This window comes from Mixophyes fleayi, chromosome 5, assembly GCF_038048845.1.
Source record: "Mixophyes fleayi isolate aMixFle1 chromosome 5, aMixFle1.hap1, whole genome shotgun sequence".
NCBI classification, from domain to species: Eukaryota; Metazoa; Chordata; class Amphibia; order Anura; family Limnodynastidae; genus Mixophyes; species Mixophyes fleayi.
The window spans coordinates 50,406,006-50,427,191 of NC_134406.1; the positions used below are offsets into that span (position 1 = coordinate 50,406,006).

General features: G+C 36.0%; 1 protein-coding gene across 2 annotated transcripts in view; it reads right to left on the bottom strand.

Moving 5' to 3' along the window:
- LOC142158305 (sodium channel protein type 5 subunit alpha-like) overlaps positions 1 to 21,186 on the bottom strand; it is a 289,400-nt gene that overhangs the window by 100,251 nt on the left and 167,963 nt on the right. For both annotated transcript variants that reach the window (XM_075212169.1, XM_075212168.1), the window contains 3 exons: positions 20,612 to 20,850; positions 17,141 to 17,314; positions 16,690 to 17,046 (listed from right to left, as the gene is read on the bottom strand). In XM_075212169.1, the coding sequence (XP_075068270.1) occupies positions 16,690 to 17,046; positions 17,141 to 17,314; positions 20,612 to 20,850 (770 nt within the window). The remainder of the gene's footprint in view (positions 1 to 16,689; positions 17,047 to 17,140; positions 17,315 to 20,611; positions 20,851 to 21,186) is intronic.

Below are 21,186 nucleotides of genomic sequence, written 5' to 3' on the forward strand. Positions count from 1 at the left end.
TATACGGCTAAAAATCACCTGAGATACGGCCAGAGCTTCAATCGGACAGATGTGCATGCGCTCGACCATGAAAATTAATTGGATGCACTTGTCATCGGTGGCAAATAGTCCATTTCTGAGCATGCGCAGAGCAATTTTATGCAAAATGCGGCACTATCAGAATTTACGTTCCTTAATGATAGCTGTTATAGCTTATGGAGTTTTACTGTTCATTCAGCCAAGTGTTTTGCCATTTAAGATTATAGTAGTCAGGACACTTAACCACTAATACTACTGACATGGTTAATAAAATTTGTCTAGGTTGCATTGCAGAAAACATCTGCCTCTTACCTGCCATGAAGGCAGCCATTTTGTCGACTGCCTTCTTGGCGTATGAGAAAACATCCTGTCAATTTAACATTGACATCACAAAGACACTAAATTACTATTATTCATAACATACTGGTTTTTAATGAACAGATAATCCTCATTCCAAATCCAAGAAATTCAGCATATAAAATGACTGCAGACAACAGGTAAATATTAAGACAGTATATTTGAACTGACCTATACTCTCACTTTATCTATCACTATCTTGGGGACAGAAGTTCCAGGATCTACATGAGTGTGATGACTAATTCCCTCAGCTCCCTAAAAAAAAGTCCCATCAAGTGATTTGGATTTTTACATTTATTTGCCAACTTCAAGCTTTACCATGTCATACTTCACCATTAAAAGTATAACTTAGTATGTCGTCAGTCAATCTACAAGTACTGTAATTATAATTTGAGCGGCATTATATTATATTATTGCTATTTATTGTGTATTTATGAAATGTCAATGATGCACGCTGTTGTCTTCATTAAATAATTATTGCCTACCTCGCTTCTGAAGCAAAACTTGAGACGTGCCATATAAAATGCAAAATTGACTAAGGGTGATAATAAGGCAGGTATCACCTTTTGGTATGGGATCACATTCCCTCACGAAGTGAACAGCCAACTATAATGGGAAATTGACCTCCAGTTTGATCTTACTGTTGAACAGTGGAGAGTCAACTTTTTGAGCGCTCATCGCATGTCCAAATGCCTTAATTGATTGGACATGTTACTTAAACGGATTACCAACTCTATACAACCCCCGCCAGGCCTCATAGAATGTGGCCTTCTCACTCGAAGTTTTGCTAGCGCCAGTGCACTTTGATGGGGGACATGCTCCATGTTTTCTGGGGCTGCCCAGTCCTCCAACCTTTCTGGGCACAGGTCTTTGACCTTGCTAATAATGTTACCAAGTAATCTCTCCCCCCCCTCACCTGACGTGGATCTCCTCCATCACTGCCCTTCACATTTTCCGCTCCATGCTAGATACGTCTTTGGTCACATTCTGATTGCTGTTAGAGCCACTACAGCCCAGGCCTGGAAATCCGTCATCCCACCCTCCCTACAGAAGGTTATATTTAAGGTCCAATTCAGCTTTGAGATGGAGACCCTGGGCATGCACTACCTTAATGCACAGTGTTCTCCACTAATGAAATGGCTTGATTAGCATGTCTATGTTACAGAGGGAGAGGGCATGCCAGAGGCCCGTTCTAGTCCTACCGCTAACCACTCTGTCCTGACTCTTATTGAAACCCTGCAACTCACCCAGGGGAAGCCCTCTGGCCTTTTCCTATGATTATCTAGTTCCCACGCAGACTGTCATTACTGTCCATATGCCACAAGTGAACTGTTAATGGTGTGTTTTGCTTATCACCTGACCCCCCTTTTGCTTTATGTACCCCATATACCCGATAAAACTTCAATAAAAACAATTGAGGATAAAATAAATAATAATTGCAGAATGACATATATGTTTATGTACAAATGTGTTATTTGTTAACATTTCTAAATAAACTGTGTAAAAAGAACACTTATTAGCCTCTCCACAAAATTCCAACACAAGTTACTCAGTATTCTATGTGAGTTTTCTTTCAGTCACTTGCATTGATAGATACTATTAATACTGTGCAGTGGGACAGTCAGGCCACACCTTTAGTCACCCTAGGCCTCTTTCGGTGCTGACCTATCCCCCCTCCCCCTGTAGTTAAAACCCCACCCCATCTCTAAAAGATAAATATATGGCTATAATTTAACCCTTATTGAACCTATAAAAAATGTTTATCAAACGTATGTAATATATATATATATATATATATATATATATATATATATATATATATATACACATATATATATATACACAAATTATAATGTATTAATATACAGAAGAAGAATGATTTCCAATATTCAACAAGAGAATGCAGTCCGGGCCTAGTTGGCTGTCACAAATTGGAACAATACCCTTGTAACAATACCTGCAGAACATTAGAGATAATTGCAGATAACAAGAGTAACCTTTAAGTTATGTTACAGAATCTCGTTTGTGACTCCGGTACCATGTTCATACCAAAAAGCAGAACCATTTTTCCTAGCCACTAGCTTTGACATGTCACAGGTAAGGTGCTCTGATTTCTATTGAAAAACAAACTGAACAAAGCCTTCAAAAATAGATCCGGACAGAAATAGAACTGAGAGGGAAAAAATCTATTTAATGACACATATGTTCGTATTCTGTGCGAGGAAACAAGTAACAAGAGTAAGAACATATTTTCGTGGTACCACTCTGAGTGTGTGGGAGTGAGTATTCAGATTGCAAAAAAAACGTAATAAGAGAAATGTTTCAAAATGGAGGCTGCATGCTGGTTTCTTTGATCCATAAAGCACTGTAGCCCATGAAGCCTTAATCTGCAGCATTGTGCAATAAATTGCTAGGGTGCAGCATGAGGCTTCTGACCAAGCTGTAAGCAGAGCTACATTTTTTACAGCTTGACACTCATAGGTTGAGTGGGAAAGTTATATTGTAACCGTTTTTCCAGCACAAAAAAAAATACAATTTAAAACAACTTGAGATCTCATGCACGGGGTTTGTGGAAAGGTTACAATAAATATATATATATATATATATATATATATATATACACACATATATATATACACACATACACACACACATATTTATATATACACACATATATATAGATATATATATACATATATATACATATATATATACACACACGCACACATATATATATATGTACATTTTATATTTATATATATATATATATATATATATATATATATATACACATATATATATATATATATATATATATATATATATATATATATACACACACGCATATATATGTATATATTTATTTATATACTCATCTATATATATATATATATATATATATATATATATATATATATATATATATACATATATATATATATATATATATATATATATATATATATATATATATATACATATACACACACACACATATATATGTATATATTTATTTATATACTCATATATATATATATATATATATATATATATATATATATATATATATACATACACACACACACACACACACATATTATATATATATATATATATATATATATATATATATATATATATATATATATATACACACACATACAGATTTATATTTGCTGACTATTTTTTATATAAATCATCAACCATGAGCAGGAGGGGTGTTGAACAGAATAGAAAATGCTTATTTTTTGAACAAGCCACTCCAAGCGTCTTCATGATACATTCTATCACCTCTCATTGCACTAGCAGGCTGCAAATCGGCACCGGGTTGTTCACTAGTCAGACCAAATGGGCAGAATGTTGCATAGAAACAGGTTTATGTTGCACTTATCTTTTTGTCCCTATTTATCAAAAAGAGGCGATAGGGATGATGTTTTATTGACATGTTAAAAAATAAATCACTTATCATTGAAAGTTATCAAGAAAATATCACTGGGGCAGCTGAGCGATACGTAGCATGCCCAATGATACTGGTCTGTGTTGGAAAGAGTTAAAATACAGCTCTGCTGGGCCATCATCAAGGGATATGTACATTTCTGAGTTGGCGAGTGCATGTGCTGTGGAACTGAAATGAGTAAATAGATTGTAAAAAATAGATAAAAAAAAGTGTAAAAAATAAATAACTGAAATGAGTAAATAGATTGTAAAACAATAGATAAAAAAGTGTAAAAAATAAATAACTGAAATGAGTAAATAGATTGTAAAACAATAGATAAAAAAGTGTAAAAAAATAAACAACTGAAATGAGTAAATAGATTGTAAAGCAATAGATAAAAAAAGTGTAAAAAAATAAACAACTGAAATGAGTAAATAGATTGTAAAGCAATAGATAAAAAAGTGTAAAAAATAAATATGTTTTAAAAAGTTTAAAAAATGCCCTATTCAAAGAAAGCATTTTCCAATGATTTCCTTCTGTTATCACCATATTACAACAAACATGTATTCTTCTCTAAGCCAAAACGCACATTTCCGTAATTTATCATCATCAGCTCGGAAATGTGCACCAGGCCTATGGGACATGCAAAGAGACACGTCCTAAGGCATATTTTAGAGATAACATCAAAATTTGATGCATCAAATGTCTGCCTTGTGTCTCCACCCATTTACTGTACTGAATCCTCCAAGCCTAAGGGTTTACAAGTATCAGATACATGCCATTGAAAACACGCAAGTTGTGCACATATGCAATGCAACAATTTCTACTTAGAAGGCCTTTTTTTACATGGTGCAACATGAAAGAGCAGCTATACCAGTTTTCTATTATACCTCCATTAAGGAAAACATGACTATGTCCCCCAATGAATGTTATGTACAGTCTAAGTAAGTGATATAACAGAAAATGCTCACATGGACATAGTTAATATGCAAATAAATAAAATTGCAATAAAAAATTGTGTTTGTGCATAATGAAAAATACAACTTGTTTTTTTAATATATAACATAGTAACAAAGCTGATGAGATTGAAAAAAGACACCAGTCCATCAAGTTTAACCTATTTTGGAGCTCCTGCGATCCCTCACTTATATTTGAAACTGATCCACATGAAGCAACCGCCAATCTGTTTTAACTGGGTAAAATCCCTCCTGACCCTACTATCCTACATTGTAATTAACAGTCCTATCCCTGGATACCCTTTTCCGCTAAAAATGTGCCTAACCCTTTCCTAAACATATCAACTAAATCTGCCATCACAACCTTCCCTGGCAGTGAATTCCATATCTTGACTGCCCTTACTGTAAAGAACCCCTTCCTTTTCTAGTTGTGAAACTCTCTCTCCTCTAACCTTAGGGGGTGACCGCGTGTCCTATGTACAGTCCTTAGGGTAAAAAGCTCCCATGAAAGTTCTCTGTATTGACCGTTAACGTACTTGTAGATAGTAATCATATCCCCTCTTAATATAGTGTTTGTTAGCAAAATATATAATATATATAATACATAGTAGTTAATAAATCAAATTTTTAGTAGCATTCTTGCTGTTTTCGTTTCTCATAACTGTCTGGTAAATGCATTTATTTTCTTTCTATGCAAACCCACTCCCACTTTTCACCACATGTAGTTGCTAGTTGTGTATAAATGCTGTTTATAATGCCAGTGACATTTAAATGTGTTACATAATATGGCACATTTTTTTTACAACTTACAAGATAATAAATTAAAATAAGGCCTTCTATGCCTTTGCATATCTCACTGGTCACTTGTATGTTGGTTGCTATGTTGACTATGTAAAAAGCATGCAATTATTGTGTAGGATCATACGAAAAATGGTTTGATAGAGGTTAAAATCTTTCACTCTACAATTAAATTTTTTGAATGTAATTGCTTTTCAATAACATGTAGGACAAAATTGCTTCCTCTTAGCACTTTTTGTCAAGCGATACAATTATGGCAGTCTTCTAAATGTCACTAATTCTAGGATGCACATTTGCCTATTCAGACAGTGACTCATTTCTGCAGTGCATTCAGACACCTGTATCAAAGAAGTTTCAAGACTTCAAACAGAAGCGCTAATAACTGTACTTAGTTATTAAATTCCATACGAGGTCTTCCACTTTAGCCCTTGTGAAAAGAAAAAGGGAAACCAATGCTTTTAACAGATCTAGTTCAGTGACTTAAAACTGTAAAATAAAAAAAAAAGATTATTATTTATTAAAACTGGATGTATTGAATATGACCTCAATCGGACACTTGGGAGGTGTTATAAACTATGATTTTTTTTTTGTCAAATTGTCAAAGTAATTTCAGCACACTTTTTAAATTAAATTACATGACAAATTGAAGAAAATTAAACAAAATAACAGATTATTCTAAATGCCAATACAATTAATAAAGAAAATCCAAACCTTAAAGTGGACCCATCACCTACACACAGTGAGCCTTAATATTGGCTCATTTCACTAGGAACTAGGGACATCATTAAGACATAAGGCACCAAGTTTATTCTCCGGTAATGTTCCTGTGTTTGTAATTTACGCTGTTAAGTTTCATTGGACACTGGCCCTTAGCCAATGGAAAGCAGAATGTGATGTAGTATTTCTATTGCCCACTCTCTATGACTCAGATACATAATTTTTTATTGGATGAAATTACTACTTAGCTACTGTTGCCATCAAATCACAAATACGGAAGCTCTATTCAAGGTTGGGTAGGAGAAGGACTACTCAGCAAAATGTCCATTCAAGTTAGTTCAATGTATCAACAGTATTTAAAATAATACGTGGAAGGACTATATTCAAAAGGTCTTGACCACACATAACTGGAATCAAGTTTACCCCAAACTTTTAGCAATATACAAATTCAAGTAAGAAAATATCCAAGGGAGCATCCTTTTGGCTCAAGACACTCAAACACATAATAATGTTTAGCTACTGCTATGAAGGCCATAACATGTGTTCATAAAACACATCTCATTCAACTTGACATGTATCACCAGTATTTTAAAGTCTATAATTGCCTTTACAGTTATTGAGGTGTTAAACACGTTTTTGTACATTTCATGTAGAAATGTTTACGAAGAGAGGAACACATGTAATATACTGAAACTGTGGTGGCAAAAAACAATAAAGTGATGTTTAGAGCGACTGAACTAAATGTAAATTTATGGTACACGTAAAGATACACATGTTTTTAAGAAACACCTTTTAGGATGCATAATTCAAAATCAGATGCAACTCTAAAAGATGTTGAGTTACGTCTCCACGCCCTTAATGTATCAAGCTAACGTGAATGCACCTGACCTCCCTCTCCAAACGCAAGTAGAGGCAAACATAAGACATGCTCAACTCTAAATATGGGGACAAAGGGTGTGCATGCACAGTCTGATGGACTTTATGCTAAATGTATTTTCAGCTAGCACGAATGGCCCAGTGTGTGAACTTGTTATGAGGAATGAGGGTATTGACTCCAAAAGATAATTGTTCTATATATATATATATATATATAAATATATATATATATATATATATATATATATATATATATATATACTGATCTACTGATCAGCCACAGCATTAAAACCCCCTGCCTAATATTGTGTAAGTCCCCCTCATGCCGGCAAACAGTTCTGACCCCTAGAGGCATGGACTCCACAAGACTTTCCTTTTACCATTTATTCTCCAGCTAAGCAACGTACAATCACCCAGCTGTCCACATGATGTAAAACAAAATGTGATTCCTCAGACCAGGTCACCTTCTTACATTGCTACATGGTACAGTTCTGGTGCTCACATGCCCATTGTGTCAGGATCTGCCTTTTTTTCTATTCTAGCATTGCATCAGCATGCAGTTTTGTATCAGCAGTTCCTGCCTCTGGAACTATCTTGGACTTTATACTATTGTATGTGCCTTTCAGTACCCCTGTTTCACCAGAGGTGCTGCTACTATCCTTGTCTCTTTCACTAGCAGGGGTTATCCTGCTGCACTAGCTAATCATCTGCACCTGTTCTCTCATTATTTACACCTGCCTCTTCCAGTTACCTTTGCTGGTCATTTATGTTGCTGTTCCTGATATTGCTGTGCTCATTTGTTTCTCCTGTTACTCTTCCTGTTCCTTGGGACTTCTACAAGCTGCCTGCCGACATCTCTGTACCTGGTTTCCTTCCACTCAGCCAGTTCACCTGCATCAGCCATATTCCTTGTTGTTACTTGTTTCTAGCTTCATCCAAATGTTCTGTATCTGCAATACTCAGTATATATATATATATATATATATATATGTATATGTATATATATATAAATATATATATGTATATGTATATATATATAAATATATATATGTATATGTATATATATATATATAAATATATATATGTATATATATATATATATATAAATATATATATGTATATATATATATATATATATATATATATATATATACACATACCCTATCTCTCTATCTATCCATATATATATATATATATATATATATATATATATATATATATATATATAAACTCTCTCCATCTATATATATATATATATATATATATATATATATATATATATATAGATATAGCTATATATACATGCACTGAAATCTTTTGAGTTTCCATGAGCTGCGGAGTTGTAGAACAATGTAAAAACCGCTACAAATGATGCACCTTGTGGGGTATACATTGGAATTTCTGATTAACGACAAATGAATTTCTGCTCTACATGTAACACAATTAATCTGCTTTGTTTCAGCAGCCAATGTTAGGAAGAAAATAAATATAAAGTCTGGAGGAAGAAATGTGGGATTAATTGTATACATATAAACATATGTAAGGTAGCGGGGGAAGTCTCTCTCACTGATGTGCAAGCCACCAGCATGCTGTGGTTTTTCATTAGGGTGTTCAACAAGCTTATCAATGGGGGATTGTTTTTTATGAAGAAATTAATACTCAAATTGATCTCTGGCTTTCTTGAATACAGCAGAACCATCTGTGTTTACAGGCTGCCAAATGGAGTATCTGAGACAAGTCTTTGATAAAATGAAATGCCCAAGTGGTAAGCTTAATTTTCCTTTCATACATATTGTGCTTAACAGCTGTGATTGGCAGTTCCACAGGTTTTCTGTTGTGGCATTATGTTTAATAAAACATCTACTGGTCCCAAAGAGCCAGGGGAATTGGAAATAAAATAGTGAACAGAAAAACTGCAATATTTTTTTTTTTGTAAATGTCTATATTATTCTATTGGATATAGTAAAAAACAAACAAATCTTCCTCCCAAACACGTTCTCTCTTCCCCTTTCTCCAGTATCCCCTTCACAAGAATATAGGGGCTTATTCATTAGAACAGACCAGTCAGTACAAATGTGTTGTAACCCGTAGCAACCATTTATACAGTCCATTTCTTTAAACTAACTTGCACTAGACCAGTGATTCCCAACCTTTTTCAACTCGTGGCAAATCAAGGTGTAGCACAAAATGTTCATAGGAACATGAATAATAAATTAAGAGCACAAAAAAACACTACAAATCATATAAACATAAATGCAGCATAAAAGCAGCAATGCCTAGCACATTAGTCCCAATACCCAGCCCAAACATTTACATACCAATCTTTGCTTTTCTTTTCCTGATTACAGGGCTGTTTCATATGATTATAGAACAATTTGTTATACCGTTAGTAGTATCTACATTGCAATTTGATGTTTTAAGTTGCTATGTAATGTGCAAATATAAGCGTTTTTAAAGAGTAAAGATATTGTTAGAGCTTTTGCCCTTTCACCTCATTAAGGTTAAGTATTCCTGCACCCACAGAAGTAAGACTTTGATCCATTTGCTAGCACTGTGTGCCATCGTTAGACAAAAACTCATAGGACCTAGGAGCCTATCAAACAAATCAATTACAAAACTATTGGGAGTAACAGCATACAATTGTTCAGGTTACTTACATAAGCTGAAACATATTTTTTTTCAAAGCTTCTGACCTTATCTACAGCTCACTGCATTTTATCGTCCATTAATTATTTCATCTAACTGTGTTTTTGACATGCTTTACTTTGGCAAAAGATAATTTACTTAATTATTACTTCAGCATTGACCTGGCCCAACTCTAAGTTGTTGATTTTAGAGTTGGTTTGTCTTCTACCCACAGAACTGTGAACTACACATGGAGAGTAATCAACCAAAGTGAACTGAAATAAAGCAACTAATGGGAAAGGTAATCTGCTGAGAGCTGGTGGAGACTAGGGGCCTGATTCATTAAGAATCTTAACTTGAGAAACTTCTTATTTCAGTCTCCTGGACAAAACCATGTTACAATGCAAGGGGTGCAAATTAGTATTTTGTTTTGCACATAAGTTAAATACTGACTGTTTTTTCATGTAGCACACAAATATCAACTTTAAATTTCAGTGTACAAATGAGCTGTCAAGTATTTGTGTGCTACATGAAAAAACAGTCAGTATTTAACTTATGTGCAAAAGAAAATACCTAATTTGCACCCCTTGTATTGTAACATGGTTTTGTCCAGGAGACTGAAATAAGAAGTTTCTCAAGTTAAGATCCTTAATGAATAAGGCCCTAGGTCTTCTCTTATCTTCACCATACCTTCCAACCACCCCAATTTAGGTGGGATAGTTCCGATTTAAGGGCGCTGTCTCGCCATCCTGATCGGAACAGCTTTGGTAGATAATCTGTTCACTTGGTAGATGTTTTGTTCATTGCCAGTGAACCGATGTAACTCACACTGGTGAGCATGGCAATAAATGGGTTTGGAGGGATGTGACTATGCCCCCAACGGGCCGTGGCCACGCTCCCCCCTTCCCAATGCCGCCTACCTAAATGTTGGGAGGTATGTCTTGACCATAAGATAGCTATAATGCAGGGTCAACCATTTCATATAAAAGATATTAGATGTATTCTATGGAAAGTTTGGGATTTTCTCGATAATGTTTTTTTCCATAATTTTTATCACCATGCGGAAAATTTGCTAAAGGACATTTATGAATTGGCTTTCCCTTATACTGCTCCTGGGATTCCGCTCCTCAATTCGTAATCATGTCTGTACATATAACAAAGTCACAAAACAGCAGCAGCACCTTATAGATAACATGATTCTGGACAGAGAGTTCTATACCTTAACTGTCCCTCTTTGAACCGATATATATCCTGGTTGATCTTAATGCATATATGGATGTATATTTTGTTTAGAACCCATAAAAGTATCAGTCTTTTTCTAAAATTAAAACTTGCTGCTATGTACACAATAGAAAATAAGAAAATATTCAACTGTTTAACATGTTCTTTTTCAGCTAAATGTTCTGTAAAACATAAACCTAATTTATTCAGCACAGAAATCAGTATTTATTTTTGTATTTAAACTCAAAAAAACATAGTACAATTACCTAAATATATGAATGAACTATTTATAATTAATTCCATTAATATGAGCTAAGATCTGATCTGCTGTTTATCTAAGTCAGTGATAGGCAACGTGGAATAGGAGGAGGGCCGCACAGAGGAGGGAGGGAGAGCAATGTGCACACCCTCCTCTACAGAGATTCTGTATGACCTCCCGACAAAGGAGGTCAAGGGGCACAGAAGTCGGCGTACCGCATTCTGATAAGATCAGGAATAATTGTCAAGGGGGCTACTGGTGCACCAATGTACTGTATGCGTCTATATGTGTGTGATGTGATCACACACCCGGATAGCGAACAGACATACAAGTATCTACCCTTCTTCCTATATTTTACCTCTTCCTTAACGTAATATGGGTCCACTATGTATGGCTGCATAGGTGGACACCATGGGGGATATTGGGCACTATAGGAGGCACATATGATTATTGGAAACTATAGTGGAGGCTATGGGGCAGATATTTGATGATAGGACTTGTAGTACTGTGTATGATTATAGGAGTTAAATACTGACAGCAGTAATATTGCATTAAGCAAGATATATATAAGGACACTGATATATATTGGACCAGCAATTATGTGTATTGATATACTAGGATATAGCTGCACTATATAGGAATTCTGAGCGAATACTGATAATGTGGGGATTTTAATACACACATATCTACATATATACACACACACAACTTAATATATTCCTACACACAGATATTGCGTCATCTATGTTGAACTGTTATATGTTTGATGTGCAGCATTATGTTATTGAAGATATGTTGTAACATTATTGTATAATTAAAAGAGACAATTTCATACATATATGTATACATTGTGATTATTGGGTTTACGCTACCTTGATACAGTAACTATTGTATAGAGCTCTTTGAGGCTGGTATGTTGTTCAAAGTAGTCTAAAGGACTGGAGTAGGCATGGACACAGAAAAGTAGGAAAAGCAGGTGGGTAATTAACAAGCCCATCGAGCAATAGCACATGAAAATATAAGGAAATAGCAAGCGTATAATAACATATTTATTATGACCTATTTCCATTTTACAATCTCATTAAACAAATAACGCACAAATAAAAATATTTTGTTATGCCTTTATTTAATACATTATTCTAACTAGGGATGTGCACCGGCGACTTTTGAGGTCTCGTGTTTTGTGTTTTGGATCCGGATTTTCGTTATTTTTGAGGTTCGGATTTGTCTCGCAAAACACTTGACGAAAGGTCTCGGTTCGGATTTAAGGTATTGGATTCGGATTTTTTTTGAAAAAAACATAAAAAGTTTAAAAATCAAGTTTTTGGGCTTATTTTCACTCCTAGGCTATTATTAACCTCAATAACATTCAATAACAAGCATTTCCACTAATTTACAGTGTATTCTGAACACCTCACAATATAGTTATTAGTCCAAAACGTTGCAACAAGGTATCTTTCTGGACTGCGTAGAGGAGTGGGTCACCACAATATATATTAAAAACCCTGAACTTTTATGATTCGCACCAATAATTGTACCTGGACTGCGTAGAGGAGTGGGTCACCACAATATATATAATAAGAAAACCATCAACTGGTTTGATTCGCACCAATAAATGTACCTGGACTGCGTAGAGGAGTGGGTCACCACAATATCTTAAAAACCCTGAACTTTTATGAATCGCACCAATAAATGTACCTGGACTGCGTAGAGGAGTGGGTCACCACAATATATATAATAAGAAAACCATCAACTGGTTTGATTCGCACCAATAAATGTACCTGGACTGCGTAGAGGAGTGGGTCACCACAATATCTTAAAAACCCTGAACTTTTATGAATCGCACCAATAAATGTACCTGGACTGCGTAGAGGAGTGGGTCACCACAATATATATAATAAGAAAACCATCAACTGGTTTGATTCGCACCAATAAATGTACCTGGACTGCGTAGAGGAGTGGGCACTGGGCACCACAATAAAATATATAAAAAACCTTCAACAGGTCTGCATTACACTACACATACGGCTGCTCCTCCATCCTCTCCATCATATACATGTTGGAGTTTTAGCGTGTGACAACCTCTTGTTTTTGATAATGTCAGTGCATTTTGAATATTTTTCAATTTGCCCCACACCACTGAATGTACTTTATCTATGATACGCGTGGGTGAAGCTGAACCACTAGTCATGAACACGGGCCAGGGCCTAAGCCGTTCCTTGCCACTCCGTGTCGTAAATGGCATATTGGCAACTTTACGTTTCTCCTCAGATGATTTTAAGTTTCTCTTTTTGCTACTTTTTCTTAACTTGGGCTTTTTGGATTTTACATGCCCGGTACTACGAGATTGGGCATCGGGCTTGGAAGACGACGTTGATGGCATTTCATCGTCTATGTCATGACTAGTGGCAGCAGCTTCAGCATTAGGAGGAAGTGGGTCTTGATCTTTCCCTACTTTATCCTCCAAATTTTTGGTCTCCATTATATGTAGCACAAGATACTGCAGAATGTGTGAACTTGGTAATATTGCAGTACCAATGGACTTATAATGCTGGATTGGTTTTGCAAATTTGGTTATAATTATTATATATTTTTTTTTTTTTTTAAATTTTTTATTTTTTTTTACTTTTTTTTTATTTTTTACAAACTTGGGAATAATGGGGAAATAACTATGCCCTTAGAAGCACAGAGCACAGGACACAGCACCACTGGACTGAACAGGACACGGCACAGGACCCAGCAGCACTACGGAACTCAGCAGGACAGAGCACAGGACACAGCACCACTGGACTGATACTGCAGAATGTGTAAACTTTGTAATATTGCAGTACCACTGGACTTTTACTGCTGAATGTGTGAACTTGGTAATATTGCAGTACCAATGGGCTTATACTGCAGGATTGGTTGTGAAAATTTTGTGGTAATTAAAAAATATTAAAGTAGTTTTTGGTATTTTATAAAAAAAACTTTTTTTTATTTTTTTAAACACAGGGGAATATTGGGGAAATAACTATGCCCTTAGAAGCACAGAGCACAGGACACAGCACCACTGGACTGAACAGGACACAGCACAGGACCCAGCAGCACCACTGACCTCAGAAGGACAGAGCACAGCACACAGCACCACTGGACTGATACTGCAGAACACAGCACAGCACAGCACAGCACAGCACTAAACAGCACAGCACTAAACAGCACAGAACTAAACAGCACAGAACTAAACAGCACAGAGGACCACCTAACACACCCTCCCTCTACCCTGATCAATGCCCGAGTGAAGATGGCGGCGACTAGCGGGGAATTTATAGGATCCGAGTATCGCGAGATCCGACAACGGGATTATGAGTCAGAGCCTCAGTTTCACTTTTGAATTTGGCGCCAATACCCGGATCTGTCTCGGATCCGACTCGGATCCGCAACGTTCGGGTGGGCTCGGATTTCAGAAATCCGAGCGCGCTCATCCCTAATTCTAACCTGATCCGTCTTTGCTGGAGAAAGTATGTATTCTTCTAGAATTAAAGGATGTATTCAGAGAGTCAGATGTACCAATTAATAGGACTACAATCTGCTGTAAGCTTGAGGTACAACTACTTTTCAACATACAGGTTTGTGTAAGAGGATGAATCCTTGATGTAACAGAGTTTTGAGGAACTTACAGAAGACGGGTTTATAACATTCATTAGGCTGGAAACAATCAACAAACTATTTTGATCTTTATCCATCCCCTGCAGATAATGTACAAACGGATTCAACCAGAGGTTGAAGTGGAAATTTAGAAGTGTCGGTATGGAAAATGTAATGGGAATGTAAGTGAATGGAATTCGATAGATTTACACTCAAAGCAGTAGTAGAAGTAGCGGTATTCCATACCACTGTATACCGCCCCACTTCAACCACTGGATTCAACACAATTGTTACTCTTCTATCTAATGGCCACCCAGCAAAAACTACTCCAAGGGCAAGGACAAAGAAATCCAGGGTAATTGCTAAGGATTTGGAGGCCTATCTTACATTGTCTAATACTATTGTTCATAAGTTCATCCTAAAGAAAGCACTAAATAATAGCAGAGGATATCAACTAGTTAGCCACTGCCTCTCGCCAAAAAGAACAGTGAAACCTGTTTTAAGTTTGGATGAGCCAGAGTGCTATTGGCCAATTATTTCTTTGAATGTGCCATTGGCATACAGGAGAAACTTTGGGCCTGAGTCATTAAGGAGAGCAAGGCAAAAAATGGAGTAAATTTGATCCTGGACAAACCATGTTACAACGCAAGAGGTGCAAATTAGTTTATTATTTTGAACATAAGGAAAAAAACTGGCTTTTTTGTCATGTAGCACACAAATACATGATAACTTTATTTTTACACTGAAAGTGAGCTAAGACATGCCCTACCCCAACTATAAATCTGTCCCCACATTTTAAATTTACCTCCCCCTCCAATGCAACATGGTTTTTCCAAGGAACAAAGTTACTCATTTTGTTTGCTTTTCTCTCTTTAATGACTCAGGCCCATAGTGTTTAGTAAAACTGAAACACTGCATTCCATCAACAGAACAGCATCATAACAGTAAAACATTACAGTGGAAGTTTGGAGATTAGGTTGAATCATTGAATTCTGAATTCTATCAACAAATTCTAAAAGAGAATATCCAGATATGTATTTGTGAGCGGTTTCTTTAATGAATGTGGATCATGATGCATGAATGTCTCTAAACACACAGCAGAATGGCTAAAGCAAAAGAAATATTACATTTTGGAAAATTGTGGTATAATCTGAAATACAAAACAGCCCAACAATATCAATGTGTTGAATTCGTTCTGTGAAGAATAGACCAATTTAACTTCAAATCAATATCCTGGCTCTATCAACATATATACGAAAGTTTATTACTACATACAAAGATGAAATTGTTCCAATGTTCTCTCTGTGAGTGATAAATTCATGCTTTTATTTTTTTGTTATTTGTTTAAAGCACAACCTGATTTACTATTATTAGGATGATTAGATGAAGATGACAGTCAAATAACTCTTTCTTAACCCATCATTAATAACATTATATATATATATATATATATATATATATATATATATATATATATATATACACATATATATATATATATATATATATATACACATGTCTGTATATACGTACACATGTATATATGTATACATGTATATATATATATATATATATATATATATATATATATATATATATATATATATACATATACACACACACACACATCACAGGAAAGGCACTCACGTCCTGTGAGTGCCTCCTACTTATGCTATTTTAAATATATATAAATATCACACACACTGTGTATATGTCTGTGTGTGTCTGTGTCCATTACATGTAGGCATGAAACTCACGTTTTCATAGTTTAATTAGCCTTATGTGAAAATATTATAACTTACCACTAGGTTTCCTATAACCATGACCAGCATGAAGACAAGAATGCACAAGGGTTGACCGCTAACTTCCATACAATCCCACATGGTCTCAATCCATTCTCCGCACAACACCCGGAACACAATGAGGAATGAATGAAAAAAGTCATTCATATGCCATCTTGGCAACGTGCAATCATCACTGATTTTACAGACACAATCCAGGTAGTTCCGACCAAAAAGCTGTACTCCCACGACAGCAAAAATAAAGACAATGATTGCTAAAACAAGGGTGAGGTTCCCAAGAGCCCCAACGGAATTGCCAATGATTTTGATGAGAGTATTTAATGTTGGCCAGGACTTTGCCAGTTTGAAAACCCGAAGCTGTAACAAAAACAAAAATAAGTCTATATATGGGTCTTAAGATACTGAATTGCAATCAATATCATACATATTACAGAAACTGTTCACAGCCTACCAGTCGGAAGGAGCGCAGGACGGACAGATTTCCTAGTTTGGAAAGACCGAATTCCATTAAACTCAAGGTCACTATGATGCTATCGAAAATATTCCATCCCTGCTGGAAATAGTAGTAGGGATCTAAGGCGATGATTTTCAAGACCATTTCAGCAGTAAAAATACCAGTGAAAACCTGTAAAGACAAAATCAAGAAAACATAATAGCAATTTAGCAGACATAAATGTTACACATTCTAAATGTGACAATCAATTTGAAATGCAGAACACATTGCAACTATATATACTGCTCTCATTATATCATATTGTGTCAATATAACTTGATATGTTTTGAAGAGCATATTGTTTGAAAATGCCCAGTGAACTAAATCTCTATTAAAGGGTATACTCAAAGAAATTCTGTTTCCCATAAATGTTAAAGGCGCTAACAACATGGTGGCGTAGTGGTTAGCACTTCTGCCTTACAGCAGTGGGGTCATGAGTTCAATTCCCGACCATGGCCTTATCTGTGAGGAGTTTGTATGTTCTCCCTGTGTTTGCGTGGGTTTCCTCCAGGTGCTCTGGTTTCCTCCCACACTCCAAAAACATACTGGTAGGTTAATTGGCTGCTAACAAAATTGACCCTAGTCTGTGTGTGTTAGGGAACATAGACTGTAAGCTCCAATGGGGCAGAGACTGATGTGAGTCAGTACAGTGCTGCGGAATTAGTGGCGCTATATAAATATAAATGGTATATAAATGGCTATATAAATGGGGATGATGATGATGATTTTCAAGCAGATTTGTAAAAACAGCTTTTGTAAATGCTTTAACCAGAATTCAGCAGAAAAAAGTGTGTTATCAATTAGCAAATATAAATTAATGGCACCCCTTTGTGAATCTGACATGTAATTCAGGTTCTTCAAATTAACATGTTATAGTAGAAGTAGAATATAGTAGAAGTAGAGTACAAAAAATATATTTAAAGTATTATTTTAATTAATATGCATAAGAAACAACTCAGAAAATGTTAAGGTGTGTATTACTACTGAGTTTACATGATGAAATGTCTATAGTGTCTAGAAAACTAAAAGCCTCTTTCTCTCAATCTAATTTTTATCCTTTGCATATTTAGTACTCAGAAAGCTTTGTATGTTTAACCTTTGGGGTGACCCCAAAAACCACTGAACCACTGAACAGGAGCCAAGATGAATATTGTATTGACTTATTAAAACAGGGGCACAAATGGGTTCAAATATTGTTTTCCCTCTCTCCTATGTATCTGCCTGACTGTTCAGATGCCAGGATATGATGTAATTCCAGGCAACATCACAGGTATGGCCGCTCCCAGAGGAACAGCAGAGATGCTTCCAAGACCTAAATATAGCTGCAGACGCCATTCTGTAGCCTAAGAGCTGGTACTTGCTATGTGAACTTTTGAAATGTTGCCTGGAACAAGTTAAGTGGTGTGTGTTTTTAAGCTTTTTATTCTCCTTCATCTAGATAATGCATTGTCAATAACAAGACTGCGCTTCGATCGCTCATGTTTTAAATGCAGTTTACAATTACTGTAAACAAGCAAAAGCCTCTGGGAACATGAAGCCCCAAGGGTACACGTATCCTAACTTTCTTGGCACCGTACGCGCTTTCTGCACAACAAGACTCCTGTATGAAGTCATTTCAGGTTTATCGTACAAATAAATGAAAATCACTTAGATTGGACATATATCCGATTATGGCAATAACCTGATTATTTGTATTTATATTCTATTACAAATGTATCACTTGTCTTTTAATGCTCAGCAAATCTGCTGCCATCGTACACCCCATGCAATACAGTTTTTCCACTTGTAATATTACCATTAAACACAACAAATATTCAGGACAGGACATTTTTGATATAACCTTTGATCTGTTGGGGATGGATTATTTCCCCATTTAAATCAGACGTCTTATGTACTCAAACAGGAAGTTTTAGCCAATTAGAGCATCTTATAGAAAATTACAGAATAATAATAGTAATAAGTGTACATAGTATTGCATCAATCAAATGCTGCTAGAGTTTATATATGATATATTATATTATATATATTAGATGCCTTTTTACATAGTGATTAAAGTTGTGCTTTACAGATAATAGCCTTCTATTTATATAGTAGCGTTTCTTCACATTACTGGCATTATAGCGAAGGAGGGAGATATAAAAATTAATAGGTGTATTTTAATGCATATTTAATAAGAGATCAGGGCTGCTAAATAGCCAGGCTACAATGCTAATCCTGGTCACTGCCTTCACCCTGCTCCATGTAAGCACAGTACACCAAAGAAAAATGCTGGAGCAGAGCAGTCACCTGGAAGGGGAGGGACCAGGCGCTGTTTGGTATGTAATTAGCATACTGATTAGCATACTGATGGGCTCATGTAGAGTTAGATGCAAATAGCGCTTTCTGCATATGATGCGCCTTGTTATGTCTGCGCATGCCCACAAAGCGCTAGTAACTTGCGTACATGTGCAGGCCTAGTCACATTTTAATGGTCGCCTGTGGCTCCATACGATTGAAGATGCAGAAAGAGGGAAGGAGGGACGTGCTGGAGCAAATGTGACTGATGTAGACTGAAAATCAGACGCATATGCACCTGCCTGGAGACGGGAAACTTGCAGGTACTTGATCACTGGCATCAGTTACAAACTGATATCTCCACTCTAATCCACATTTGCTCCTCTTGTCTCAGCTGTGCCCTCTTTCACTTAGAATGTAAGCTCTCTAATGAATGAGGTCCTCCAAACCCTTTATTTTCATGTCTGCATTTATTCTGTCTACCTTGTATGTCCCTGTTTTATGTATGTCCTGTTTTTCCTATTGTGAGGCGACGTGGAGCACTGTGGCGCCTTACAAATCTACAATAATAATAACTGATAGACGGGCAGCTTACATATGTTTGGCTCAACATACCTCTGTAAAACGCCTCCAACTCTACTTGCGACCCTAAGGGGCATATTTAAATCTTGGCGTTACTGCCAAAAGTAACGCGCCGCGCTCACTATTACCGTCATTACGGTACTTTTCTCGCTGGATTTCAGCTCGTGGCTCAGGGAGCTGTGAGCTGAAATCCGGCTTACTATTACCGTAATACCGGTAATAGTTTTTCCGCTGCAGAAACCGCAGAGAATTGAATATGCCCCTAACTGTGCTTCCTATCCATTCCTCTCCCCAGCAATTAATGTAAGGGAAAGGGTAATTGTTTGTGCTTTAAACATACGGTATGTGTGACAGGTCCTCTTTAAATGCTTTTAGCCAATTAGAGTGCGTAATTTTTTTTATTGATGATGATGAGTTTTTTGAAGCAATGATATTGTTGATATCAGGCTGAATGTTGTCTTTCAATAACTGTATGTTTATGTGTTTTACTGAGCATTTATAGCTAAATAAAGATAAACTGTACTTTACACATAGACATTCTATTACAGAGAATAGAATGTCTAGGTCACTTACATAGTTTCCGGTATTTAGCATTCTATCAAAATCCTCTGTCATCTTGTAGTGCTCCAAAGCCATGAAGAGGGTGTTCAGAACAATGCAAATGGTGATGGTTAGGTCAGTAAACGGATCCATGACAATAAACTTCACCCATTTCTTAATCTGCAACCACAGTGTACAACAGTCCCAGATAAGGTACCTCTGGGCAAAATGGTTCCAGCAGGGAGGACATTTCTGTCGGGATTCCTCCAGTTCTACAAAGACATTAAAAATATAAAATACAATTTTCTCCTTGTCCCTAAATAAGTTTGTATTGTAATGTTAAGAAATGTAAATAAACACCTTAATATAAAAAAAACAGTACAAGCACAGCACTTGTACTGACATGTACTTTCAAGATAACCAATAATGAAACAGGAATAATTTATGTAGTATGTGTTCCAAAAATAAGATGAAATGCAGTTCACGCTAATAGGAAGGAAAAGAAATTCAACCTTGGCGTTTTCATGGACAGTGCAATAGCCTTGGGGCCAATGAGACTTTATACTACAGATTAGTGAGTCCGTCTACGTATCAATTAAACGCACCTA